Source organism: Sus scrofa, chromosome 13 (assembly GCF_000003025.6).
Source record: "Sus scrofa isolate TJ Tabasco breed Duroc chromosome 13, Sscrofa11.1, whole genome shotgun sequence".
NCBI lineage: Eukaryota > Metazoa > Chordata > Mammalia > Artiodactyla > Suidae > Sus > Sus scrofa.
The window spans coordinates 151,831,078-151,844,450 of NC_010455.5; the positions used below are offsets into that span (position 1 = coordinate 151,831,078).

Below are 13,373 nucleotides of genomic sequence, written 5' to 3' on the forward strand. Positions count from 1 at the left end.
CAACCCTTCAAACTGTAAGAGTGATCACACATTTTTTATACACATATTAAACTCCATCTGAAATGATCCAAGTTTTTAAAAAATATTTTTCATTTATGTTAACTTTTCGAAAATTTAAAAACCAATAAGTAGGTCTGAATGTCTTTTACTATCCCGATCTCTAATTATAACTGAAAAAACAAAACTAGAAACAATGGTTCCAGTTAAGAATCAACAATTTATGATACTTCTAGTTGGAAATCTCCTTTTCTGAAGCTACTGTTCTTTATTCTTAAAAGACGGCAAAATATGGAGTTCCCGTCGTGGCACAGTGGTTAACGAGTCTGACTAGGAACCATGACGTTGCGGGTTCGGTCCCTGCCCTTGCTCAGTGGGTTAACGATCCGGGATCCGGCGTTGCCGTGAGCTGTGGTGTAGGTTGCAGACGCGGCTCGGATCCCGCGTTGCTGTGGCTCTGGCGTAGGCCGGTGGCTACAGCTCCTATTCAACCCCTAACCTGGGAACCTCCATATGCCGCAGGCACAGCCCAAGAAATAGCAACAACAACAACAACAAAAGACAAAAAAAAAAAAAAAAAAAAGACGGCAAAATATACATCAGCAACGTTGCTGTTTTAGGGCCACACCTGTGGCATGCTGAAGTTCCTAGCTAGTGATAGAATCGGAGCTACAGCTGCCAGCCTAAGCCACAGCCACAGCCACAGCCACACAGGATCTGAGCCATGTCTGCGACCTACACCACAGCTCATGACAATGCCAGATCCTTGACCCACTGAGCAAAGCCAGGGATCAAACCTGCATCCTCATGGATACTAGTCGGGTTCATTTCTGCTGTGCTACAACAGGAACTTCCAAGACAGAAATAATTTAAGTTACAGTTAAATTCACTAAATAAAGCAAAACTTTTTAATCTTAATGGTTACAAAACAAAAATCTCCATTTTTTCATAATGTAAAAAAGAACTGCCAGTTCTTATTTTAGTATTCATAGTGTTTACTGAAGCAGCTTACCCCAGCTTCTGCAACGCCCACCTGCTTTATACTCGGGCACAGGAGAACTTAGTTCACTTGTCATTTACTACATTATACATTTTTAAAAGGCAGGATGTTGCTTATCTTTATATTCCCAAATGCCTGGAATACTGCCTTGAATATATTATGTATTTAATAAAAAGTGCTTGAAAATGCATTAACTTAATGATTTTATATCAGACTGCACATTTGCCAAGGAAATTAATTAGAATACATAAGGAGCTATGATACATTTATAGTTTCTGTTTCACTAGAGTTAAGCAGAAAACCATTTGTTTTATACTTGTTTTACACATGAAGTTTTTTTCTTAAATATATTCCAATTTCCTGACTTAATACACATGATGTAAAAGTGCTTATGTGTTGATTCCGCTTGTGCGGAATGCTGTGCCCTGTTCAGAGCATTAACCATCCCATTTATATTCCTTTCAGATGTTATATTCCTTTAAAGTGTTTGCTTGGAACGTGCCCTAACCTCAGTGTCAAGCACTGAAAACTATTTTTTAATTTACTAATATATTAAATTCAGTTTTTAAAAGTCCTTGACTTCATATAACTAATAAAACAAGTTCCTATTTATATACCATTTGCTTGGGTTTTTTTTCCTTTTTAAAAACCATCAAAGTGAATACAAATAGCTAGATGGTTTAGGATGACCCTATATTCATCCTCGTTCCTTCCATTTTCCACTTAAAGCACACTATGAGAGTGGGCATTATCCACAAATACATGTTTACCAAGGCATCCTAGATTATTTTCCTTACAGCCTAATTTACAGAATTCTGCTCCCTCTGCTGGCCACATTTTTATCTTCTAGCATCCTATTTAAAAACAAAGGCAATGTTTTATGTATAATATAAAGAAAACAAAGCTCTTCTATAAAGAATTATAAACCAAATAAACCTGGAAAGTTTTTCTATATCATTAAGGTATGGCTTTAGCTGATTTTAGGGAGAAGCGGTCTTCCAAGTATTGAGTTAAACCCAGGAATTTTCAATTTAGTATCATTTCCCCCTAAGCAAGATTCTCAACACTACTAAGACCATTTCTCTTTCATTCAGTTCATTTTAACCTGGAATCTCCATGGTACTTTGCATCGAGGATCTACCCAAGTTTTTCCATATTTACACAACTGTGTTACATGCAGAGAGCAAGGAGGGAGTGCTCTTACTCACACATACAGTGACCTGTCATAGCAAAGTTAATGGCACAATACATAATCAACAATAGGGGGTACAGGTGCCCATTGCTATTTTTTTCTTTTATCTTCTTTTTCAAAGATGGATGTTATTTTGCTGACATCTCTAAGAAACTGTTTTGATTTTTATAATAAAGCTTTTTATAACATGAAATATGGCTATATTTCAAAATATATTTTCTTTTTTTTTTTTTTTTTTTTTTTGGACTTTTGTCTTTTTTTAGGGCAGCACCCACCACATGTGGAGTCTCCCAGGCTAGGGGTTGAATCGGAGCTGTAGCTGCTGGCCTACACCACAGCCACAGCAACGCAGGATCTTAGCTCTGTCTTTGGCCTAGACCACAGCTCATGGTAATGCCGGATCCTTAACCTACCAGGGAGTAAGGCCAGAGACTGAACTCATGTCCTCATGGATACTAGTCAGGTTTGTTAACCACTGAGCCACAATGGGAACCACCTAAATATATTTTCTAATAAAAAGAATCAGTACTGCTATAATGCCTCCTGGGCTACTTTAATTGCTACTTTCCAATTATGTACCACATTGTAACTTACAAAGCATTTATTTCATACATTAATTTATTTACTATTATATGATCCTGTGACATGGGTATAATTAAGCCCATTTTACAACTGAGTAAGAGAAGCCTCAGAGAGATTTACATAATCTTTCTTTTTTTTTTTTTTTTTTTTTGGCTTTTGAAGGCAGCACTTGTGGCATATGGACATTCCCAGGCTAGGGGTCAAATCAGAGCTGTAGCTGCTAGCCTACACCACAGCCATGGCAACACCGGATCCTTAACCCACTGAGTGGGGCCAGAGATCAAACCCGCATCCTCATGGATACTCGTTGGGTTCATTACTACTGGGCCATGACAGGAACTCCTACAAAATATTTCCAGTGTCACTGAGGGGCAAACCAGGGACAAGGCCTAAAAGCTCTGGACTTTAATCCCAAAGCATCGGGACTTTCTTCTACCTACCTGTATTACTGATTTTAGTTTTTAAACAATACATTTATTTTGTAAGGAAGAGTAATTCCATTTTACAAGCCTTTTAAAGCAATTTTTTAGCCCCTTAACATCTACTTTAGCTAGAGAGTTCCCAAATTTCCATTCATTTTCAAAAGAGTCCTTCCTATGGATTTAGATATATTGCACACAGTGGGGGAGGGGCAGGATCAGGGAACAAGAAAGCATATGCTCTGTGACTCAGTGTACTTTACTTTGCATTTTGTAAATATTGATGTAGCAGCTCCTAAAGTGCTCTCAGAAGTCGTTGTGACTGACAGCCCATTTCAAAACAAATATGCTTTATTGATGGAGAGCACGTGCATCTCCATCTAATTATTCTGAAAGGCAGAGTGGAACAAACAACATGATCTCTCAACTCAGTTCAGCATTCCACGCTGAACACAACAGGCACGTTACAGTTTAACACATATCATGAAAGCCTGACATTTCCATGAGCAACACAACATGCACGGCAACAATACTACAAAGCTGCCATAGAGCAACACACCACTTCCTATGTTTCTTGCAAATAGTTTTAAGTATAAATAGAAATTTAGAACACATTTAATACAAAAAAAGCTCCTTACATATGTTCAAATATTTGCTGGACTTTAAAATATGTAATAAGATACAATTTGAGAATAAAAGTAAGTTTGGGTGAGAACTTGAAAAGAAACGAACTAGAGTAAATAAAATATGCTTCATCATTCTGGTTTTAGGGAAAAAAATAAAACCTGTCAAGGTGTGATGTGTACCAAGAATCACAATCTAACAGCAAATGTCACATTATTTATATCTACTATAGCATTTCTCCAACTGGAAGTTAAGGCTCAATAAAGAGTCAAAGAATCCTGCTTGCAAAGCTGTCTGGATTCAGTGACTACCAAATCTATTCTTTTTTTTGGGTCTTTTTAGGGCCGCTCCTGCAGCATATGGAGGTTCCCAGGCTAGGGGTCTAATTGGAGCTGTAGCTGCTGGCCTACGCCAGAGCCACAGCAATACAGGATCCAAGCCGAGACTGCAACCTACACCACAGCTCACGGCAACGCCAGATCCTTAACCCACTAAGTGGGGCCAGGGATCGAACCCACAACCTCATCGTTCCTAGTCGGATTCGTTAACCACTGAGCCACCATGGGAACTCCCCAAATCTATTCTTGAGAGGAGGGCAAATTCCTCCTACAGCTCTTCTACAGCTCCTCTAGGAAGATCTCCTGAGCCCAAATCAACCTTCAAAAAGGACCAATTAAGGGGCTATCATTAAGGGAGATAACACTGACTATAAGAGATGGGTTGGACCAATGAGTTGTTGGTGAGATAAGATCTATATAACAATAAAACAATTTGGGAACTAGATAGCATGCAACAGAATGCAATAAACACAGTGCAAACAATTTGGGAATAGCTAGTATGCAGTAACAAGACATTCACAGTACTCAGATACTTGGCAATTATAAAAGACATTAGAGAATTCAAATAATTCTCTTTATTCACTTTGATGACTCCAATTCATCCCACTGTTAACACTTTAACTAATGGCTAAACTTACCGACATCGCTAAGGACGCTACAAGAGTGAATCCCAGGCTCTGGGATCTTTCCTGTCACTGAAAACTTGGCCAACTCTGATTTGGCTTCTCTCACTCTGGGCATCAGCAAAAATGGGCCTTTGAAAAGATCCTGCAAAGAACTATCCAGATCCTTGTTGTGTTGGAGACTGGAGTAGGTGAGTTCCCGTTCATGGCTCAGTGGTTGACGGATCCCACTGGGAACCATGGGGTTGCGGGTTTGATCCCTGGCCTTGCTCGGTGGGTTGAGGATCTGGCATTGCCGTGAGCTTTGGTATAGGTTGCAGACGCGGCTGGATCCCAAGTTGTTGTGGCTCTGGTGTAGGCCGGCGGCTGCGGCTCCAATTGGACCCCTGGCCTGGGAACCTCCATATGCCGCGGGAGCAGTCCAAGAAAATGGCAAAAAGACAGAAGAAGAAGAAAAAAAAAAAAGACTGGGGTAGGGTCTGCACCTTTCCACCTTTAACTGGAAGGAAGTCAGGTGGCTGGCCATTCCTGAAACCTCAGGCTTGACTTAAGAAGATATGGCTAGGGAGTTCCCATCGTGGCGCAGTGGTTAACGAATCCGACTAGGAACCATGAGGTTGCGGGTTTGATCCCTGCCCTTGCTCGGTGGGTTAAGGATCTGGCATTGCCGTGAGCTGTGGTGTAGGTTGCAGACAAGGCTCAGATCTGGCATTGCTGTGGTTCTGGCATAGGCTGGCAGCTACAGCTCCGATTGGACCCCTAGCCTGGAAACCTCCATATGCCACAGGGGTGGCCCAAGAAATGGCAAAAAGACAAAAAAAAAAAAAAAAAAGAAGACATGGCTAGGACTTTATGGGGAAATAATGCTTAGGGGAGAACAGAACTGGAATTTTTTTGGCATTCACACAGAAACTGAAGACCTGAGACATGAGCAAAGTGTAATAACACTCTCATGCTTCTCCCACTCATTTTTCTCTTGCTTGTAGAATTTCTGCAGAGAGAGAAGATGGGAACTGTGAGACCAATAATAGTACTGGGTTAAGAGTAAGGATGCTCAGAACTTAGTATTGGCTCTCACTTCAAAAAAGGAGAAAGATTTAATACCAGACCTGTTCCAAGGACAAAATTAACAACTGATGAAGTAGAAAAATTGTGGAAGTTCTTCAAGCATCAAAAGATTGGTGCAGATGACTTTGAAGACTCATTATTACCACTCTCTCTTATGATTTTTACCTCTAGGTCTCTAGCTGAGACCAGCTGTACTGCAGAATCCCCCTTCTCCTGTACAAAGGCCTCCATTCCCCTTCTCTCATCTCCTACCAGGAAGATAAAGACACAATAAATCAGTTTTCGCAGCCTTTCATACAGCCTTTACACTGGTGACAATTTACCTGTATAGCTGGGTTGTAAAAAAACGGCAGCAGCTGTTTTGTATAATTTTTCCCACAATGCTTTTCTCATAGCCTCTGCCAACTACTTCTACCATTAATTAACACTGAATTCTATAATTTGAAAATTGAGTATCATTTTGAATTTTGTATGTCTTCACTAAGTAGTTTTTTGTTTGTTTTTTTTTTAACCTGTGGCATATGGAATTTTCTGGGCCAGGGACTGAATCCGAGCCACAGCTGTGACCTGTGCTATAGCTGAGGAAATGCCGCATCCTTTAATCCACTGTACCAGGCTGAGGATCGAACCCATGCTTCCGCAGTGACCCAAGTATTACTTTTCCTTATAACAAAAGGTCAATTTCTATTAGCTTTAAATCAAGGCCATGGAGGCCTCAACTAATTTTTTACTTAATAAATAACTGAGTGTATGCTTTATTATGGAGATGTGCAACTCTTAGAGATTAGAAGATTCAGATGGCTAACAGGTTGGTTAGGATTAAGCCACTTTTGCCCTACATTTGCACTTATTTAGAATCACAGGAGCAGAGTTCCAGTTGTGGCTCAGTGATAATGAACCTGACTAGCATCCATGAGGACATGGGTTCAATCCCTGGCCTCTCTTAGTGGGTTAAGAACTGAGATGTAGGACAAAGACACGGCTCAGATCTGGCACTGCCATGGCTATGGTGTAGGCCAGTGGCTACAGCTCTGATGTGACCCCTAGCCTGGGAACCTCCACATGCCTCAGGTGTGCCCTAAAAAGACAAAAAAGACTCACACAAGCCACAACTGGAGCAAAACTCTGCCTCTAACACTAGAAAATTTGAACATCACAATACGCAGCTAAGACAGGTAACAAATGTAGCCAAATCTGAGACTTTAAATCCTGGGTCTCTTCACATCAATCCAAGCCATTTATGTGCCAAAAGAGGAACTAGCTGGAACACTGAGGAGCTCCCTGGTGATGGAAAGATGAATGGGGAATTATAAGTACATGATACATGAACAGCAGACAAAGGGGGCTGTCCTTGACAACTGAAAGTGCTAAATTATTAACTGTGCCAAGTCCAGGCAGCTACTACTGTCACTACTCTTTCAACACCTATCTTCCAGACCAGACAGTTAAAATGTTTACTTTTCTACCCCCAAATTACCCCAGGATTAACAGAAATCTAGTCATCATCTACCCATTTAAATATGTGATACCTAAAATTTAGGATTTACAAAGTCAAAAAGAATATTGTGTAATAAAAACAATAATAAACACTTCCTTTTCAGAAATTTACTTCTTGGAGTTCCCACTGTGGCTCAGCTGTTAACAAACTCAACTGGTATCCATGAGGATGTGTGTTCCATTCCTGGCCTCACTCAGTGGGTTAAGGATCTGGCGTTGCTGTGAGCTGTGGTGTAGGTCACAGGTGAGGCTCGGATCCTGTGTTGCTGTGGCTGTGGCAGAGGCCGGCAGCTGCAGCTCTGATTCAAGCCATAGCCTGGGAACCGCCATATGCCACAGGTTCTGCCCTAAAAACTACATTTTTATTGTAAATAAGGGAAGACTTCCAGTTTAAAACCCAAACAGAATTTTCATGTATACAAAGTATGCCTTTTATCTTTTTCTTTCTGGACTTAATCATACATCAGGGCACCATCCTATCATCATTAGTTCATTTAATCCTCTAAACAACTCTATGAAGTAGAAAACATAATTAGTCACATTTTCAGATGAAACAACTGAAGCTCAGAGGAAAATTTGCCCTGGGTAAGAGCTAGGAAACTAGCACATTGGACCCTAAGATTCAGACTCAAGTGGTCCAGCTCCCACACTACAGTGCTGTTCAATTCTTCTTGTCCATACACAGCTGGCTCTAGGAGCATTTGAAGAAATGAAAAAGTCTGCAGTTGTTGTAATGTATTTTTTAAAATGGGGTTATAGTTTAAAAGGTTGCTATTGGGTCCTGTGAAGATCAAGGAGCTCAGAAGTAAAATAAATGATTACTTTTGTCAACTTTAGACTGTGATTTTTTTCCCCCCAAGTGACATGCACCATGTACTTCTAAAAGTGACTCAGTACAATTTAACTTCACTGTAATTAACATTATGAGCCTGCACTACAATTAAGTCACTGCCTGACCTGGGTAACTTATAAGGGTTGTATTATTAAATACCCTTGAGTTCATTTAATGATTTTTTGTATAAGGAGGTCATATTAACATTCAGAATCCAAATAAATACTTTGTTGGGTGATTTTTCCCCACACTCTTTGGCTGATTAATTATTTCGCAATTAAAACTTGTTGTACTTAGTATTTGCCAAATCTCCTCGGTCCATATATTACAACAACTTTCAAAAACTCTGATATTCATCTAAGAGATATCACTGCTACATGGAACCCTAAATCCTAACTTCTCTTCTACTAATGCAAATCTTGCATCCTGGGTAGGATAAAGCAAAGTATGGGGGGTGTGTGTGACAGGTACAGGAGGTCTAACTACTTCATTCATGAACATAAACATAAACATGACCACTATCTGGCTTTTGGAATTCTGTAACTATAGTTCCCAAAAACTGTCTGGAATGCCCCCTAAACATACTAAAGTCAGTAATTACTGGCCAGGTACCTATCACCCAAAAAAAAAAAAAAAAAAAAAAATGGAATTCTTATACTAAAAGGAGAGAGGAAATGAACAGTCATTCTTATGTAAAAACCGGACTCTACTACTGAGATGGAGAGAGGTAATCAGAAGATTTCTCATGATTGTTTCCAGATACTGGATTCTATTACATATTAAATTTAGGTTTGCTAATAAAACTGTACAATGTTAGAATTGAAAGAGATCTTAGAAATCTGAGTCCAACCCATCAATTAATGATCTGTAAAAGTAAGTTCACAAGAGGTTAGATTTAAATTAAATCTTCTTATTCTCTGAGTTGGCATAAAGTATAGGTCTCTTTTGAGGAAATTTTATCATTATTATTAGGGAGTCTTTTTGCGTGTGTTTCACTGAATTACAAACCTGAGATTGCTAATTAGTTGTATTATTAGTAAGACAAATGAGCAAACTGCCATTTTTAAAATTCAAAGTTGCCAGGTTTATCTACAATGATATAACAAAAGAACTCTTGGTTTCTTTCTCTTTCTCCACTTTCAGCCCATGAAATGAACTGGATCAATATAGGAAAAGCTTCTAAAGGGCAATTTTATTCTGTTATTCTAATGAAAGAAGTCACTGCAAAATGGAGCAAGTCAAGAAACAATCTATTCTGTGGGCAACTTATAATTCTCCAGATTCCTTGCTAACAAAAAATAAAATATCTCAAATAAAAAGTACGCACCAATGAAAAACCTAGTGGCCACAAAATGCAGGTGAGCAAAAACAAGACTGAGAGTTTTAACTTAAAATCAATCAATAAAGACAAAAATCAGGAAAGTAGAGTGAAGGATTCAGTGGTTTTGGGGACTTTTGTCCAAAACACAACATTAGTCAAAATGCTCTAGGACACATGGGGTATGTCTGCAAGGCATTACTTACAGCAGATAGCAAGCAATCAGAAAAGTGGAAATCAGGGTCCATTACTCATGGCAGGATAACCTGTATTATCCTCTTACAGATGCATCACTGGTGGGAGCTGATGAAGAAAAATGAAGGCTGAGAAAGAGAGGGAATGGCATTTCTTTTACATGTAATTTTCAGCCGACTCTGATGAGTTTCAATCCTGAATGAGTTTTCCTTCCTCTCCTTCCTTCAATTTCACTTAGAAAAATCATCTTGGTTAGGTTGTTCAAGTGTGATTTTGCAACTAGCCTAATGTGGTCCAAATTACCACCTTCAACATTCCTTGTAGCAAGCACCTGATTAAATACCCTCTGGTTAAGCGGATCAAGGTAGCTTTATGCTGATTCCAAGAACAAGAACCTGTCGAGCTGACAAATCAGCATTTTTTACCCTGTTGGATACTGTCTCCTGTCAGGAGGGTTTCCTATTTCTTAAAACTTGCTTCTCTACTTTGGCAGCCTCCTATCAATCTACATAAGGGCCTGCCTCCTAAAGCTGGTAAATTCTTATTTTCCATTCTATTTCTGTACAGATTATACCAATGACCTCGGCTACTGATCTGGCAGGAAGTTATCTGGAAGCCATTTTTAGTGACCCTATCACCGAATTAGAACTGCATCTCTACAAGAGTCAACTTTGATTTCTAAAATATCCATATCAGTTGCCCATGTTCTTTTTTTAAAAAAATTTTTTTGTATTTTTTTTTTTTTTTTTTAGAGCCACACCTGTGCCATAGGACGTTCCCAGGCTAGGGGTCTAATCAGAGCTATTATAGAGGCCAGCCTATGCCACAGCCCTAGCAACACCAGATCCGAGTTGCGTCTGTGACCTACACCACAGCTCACAGTAACAACAGACCCCTAACCTACTGATTGAGGCCAGGGATCAAACCCGAGTCCTCATGGACACCAGCGGGCTTGTCACTGCTGAGCTACAATGGAACTCCAGTTCTAAAACAACTCCTAAAAAAGGATGGCTACAGGGAATTCCCTTGTGGCTCAAAGGGTTAGGATGTGGTGTTGTCACAGCTGTGGCTCTGATCACAGGTATGGCTCAGGTTCAATCCATGGCCCAGGAATTTCCATGTGCCAAGAGTGAAGCCAAAAAACAAACAAACAAACAAAAAAAGGATGGGCTTCTGTTTGTTGGTTCTGCTTCCTTTGTTGGCTCCATTTCGTCAGGCTCTTTCTCTCCACTTAATGGTAAGACGAGGCAGGAGTTCTAGGTCTATACTTTGAGAAACACTATCAGAAAAAAAAAAATAGTTTGACTATTCTCATTTGAGAACCTGACTTTTCTAAATAGAGAAGTAAAAAAAACAAAAAACACACAAAAGATCACCACTGTGATGGTGCTGCTCCACCCCCCAGATTTGTCCATAGTCAGAAAAAAAAAGATGAAAGGCAGGAAGTTGCCTAACTATCAACAAGCAGTTCGCCTTTGAACGCAGATGATAAAATTCGGCAGTTAAAAGTGTATTTGTAATTGCAAAGTTACTTTTCTTGAACAAATTCCAATTGTACTATCTGCCTTTGATCTTGGAAAAACACTTTTCTCACTGTTCATAGCTGCCATTAATAGTTCAGTTAGGTACCCCACTCCCAACTACAAGAAAAATGTTCCCTGAAATGCAATCATGTGATATTAGCTTTCAGTTGTCTGCCTAGAAGGAGCTGCTTATGGTCTGCCACTGCCGCTGCCTGAGACAGTTCCGCCTGCTATGATGATGTGAGAACTTGTCACAGTAACAGTGGCAGATTTCTCAACTCCTTCTGTGTGATGTTGAGCTCTCCTGGAGAGTCATCCAGCATCTCCTTGGACAGGGACTATTATCTCAGTAAAACACATACTGCAACTACGAGAAAAAGTTTTTAAATATGAAACCTAAAACTGTTTATTCTGAAATGAAATCTCTTCTTGATCTTCTACCTTTTCTATTACAGCGAAAGTCTAAGGGCAATATGCGGCTTCAGTAATCAAACAAGTCTATTGTAAAAACAAAACAAAAATACTCCTGGTGTCTCTGTGTCCCTTTTAAACTAGGGAAGATGAATACCACAGCACTGTATTCCTTATTAAAAAATATTTTCTTAACTTCAATAGCTATTGGTTGCAGGTTTTTAATTGTTTGTTTGGTTTTTTGCTTGTTTTGGCTTTGCTTTTTAAGGTCGTACCTGCAGCATATGGAATTTCCCAGGCCAGGGGTCTAAATCAAAGCTGCAGCTGTCAGCCTATGCCACAGCCACAGGAACCCCAGATCCGAGCAAGCCACATCTGTGACTTACACCACAGCTCATAGCAACACCAGATCCTTAACTCACTGAGCAAGGCCAGGGATCAAACCTGCATCCTCATGGATACTAGTTGGGTTAGTAACCAGCTGATCCACCACAGGAACTCCCTAGTTGTGGATCTTCTAACATAAGGAGGAAACAGAAATTAACATGGTAAAATTACGGGGTTAGGTTCTTATTTTTGGTAATGAATAGTCCTTAAAGCTCAGTAGCTATAACTGGGCCCTAAGGAAGATTTGTAATCCTAGGTTAAAAGCCCCCATTACAACAGAATTTTCCACGCAACAAGAAAAAGAACACCTTCCATGGAAAAGAACCATGCTTTTAAGTTCACACACACTCTCTTTCTTTCTCTCTCTCTCTCTCTCTCAAAGTGGAACTGATATACTAATAGATACTAGAGAATTGCTATCTGAACTTGGATAGTAAAGAATTCCATGTTGTCATAAAATACAACTTTGTTTGAACATGAACCTAAAAGCCAAATCTCACTGTTGAAACTCATCCATAAAGTCAGCACTCAGTATATTCTTGACTGCTAGCCTTATAGCAGCATTAACCACCGAAGCATGTGAATACACAGTGACTCGGTGTCTGCAGTAACGTCCTAGGAAGCAGGATTAGAGAATGATAATCAAGTGTCACTCTGTCAGCATCAGGCAAATACTGTCATTAATAAATTCTTACACTACTCTAGCAAAATAGCTATTTCCTTTTCTTTGAAAAAGAAAACTTTGCCTCCCAACCTTATCAAATGGCAGTCATTTTACAGATATATAGGGAGCATTTAAAGAAGTATATACATTTTTAAACTGTATAGCTCTAAAGCACATCAAACCTTGAATCCCACCATCTTTGTGAAATACAAATAAAACACTAAATAGGAAGAAAACTCTTAACAAGAAAGAACATAGGAACTAGATAATGAAGTCAAGAAATTAAAAAAAAAAATTTCCTTAAATGCATTTACAGTAACATTTATACTCCATGCTTCTAATTTAGAGGAAAACAAACTGTAGAAGTATATCTATGCCTAGAAAAAACACTGGAAGGATAAACATCAAAATGTTTTGTTCAAAGTTGATACGAATAACATGCACGGAGGACGACTTCCTCTTTTGTCTTCATGCTTTTCAGTGTTTCTGACATGTATTACATTATAAGCAAAAAGAAGGCCAATAGGTATTTTAAAATCAAATATTTTAAATGTAATTTAATAGAGAACAAAGTAGTAGGCTTCTGAGGTACCAAATCAATATGCTGCAGTGGAAAGTCATTTTCTCTTTCTGATCCTGCCTGTGACCATGTGACATCTTTTCACACTTGCTCAAAATTAACTGCTTCACTACATAATGACTG

At 39.3% G+C, this 13,373-nt stretch overlaps 1 protein-coding gene across 26 annotated transcripts in view; it reads right to left on the minus strand.

The window, feature by feature from the left end:
* BBX (BBX, HMG-box containing) overlaps positions 1–13,373 on the minus strand; it is a 286,716-nt gene that overhangs the window by 112,702 nt on the left and 160,641 nt on the right. For 11 of the 26 annotated variants that reach the window (XM_021070468.1, XM_021070469.1, XM_021070466.1 and 8 more), the window contains one exon: positions 6,009–6,091. The exons of 14 other annotated variants lie outside the window; for them this stretch is intronic. In XM_021070468.1, coding sequence (XP_020926127.1) covers positions 6,009–6,091 — 83 coding nt within the window. Of the gene's footprint in view, positions 1–6,008; positions 6,092–9,696; positions 10,444–13,373 lie in introns of those variants that run through there. One more of the 26 variants, XM_021070467.1, reaches the window with a different exon arrangement.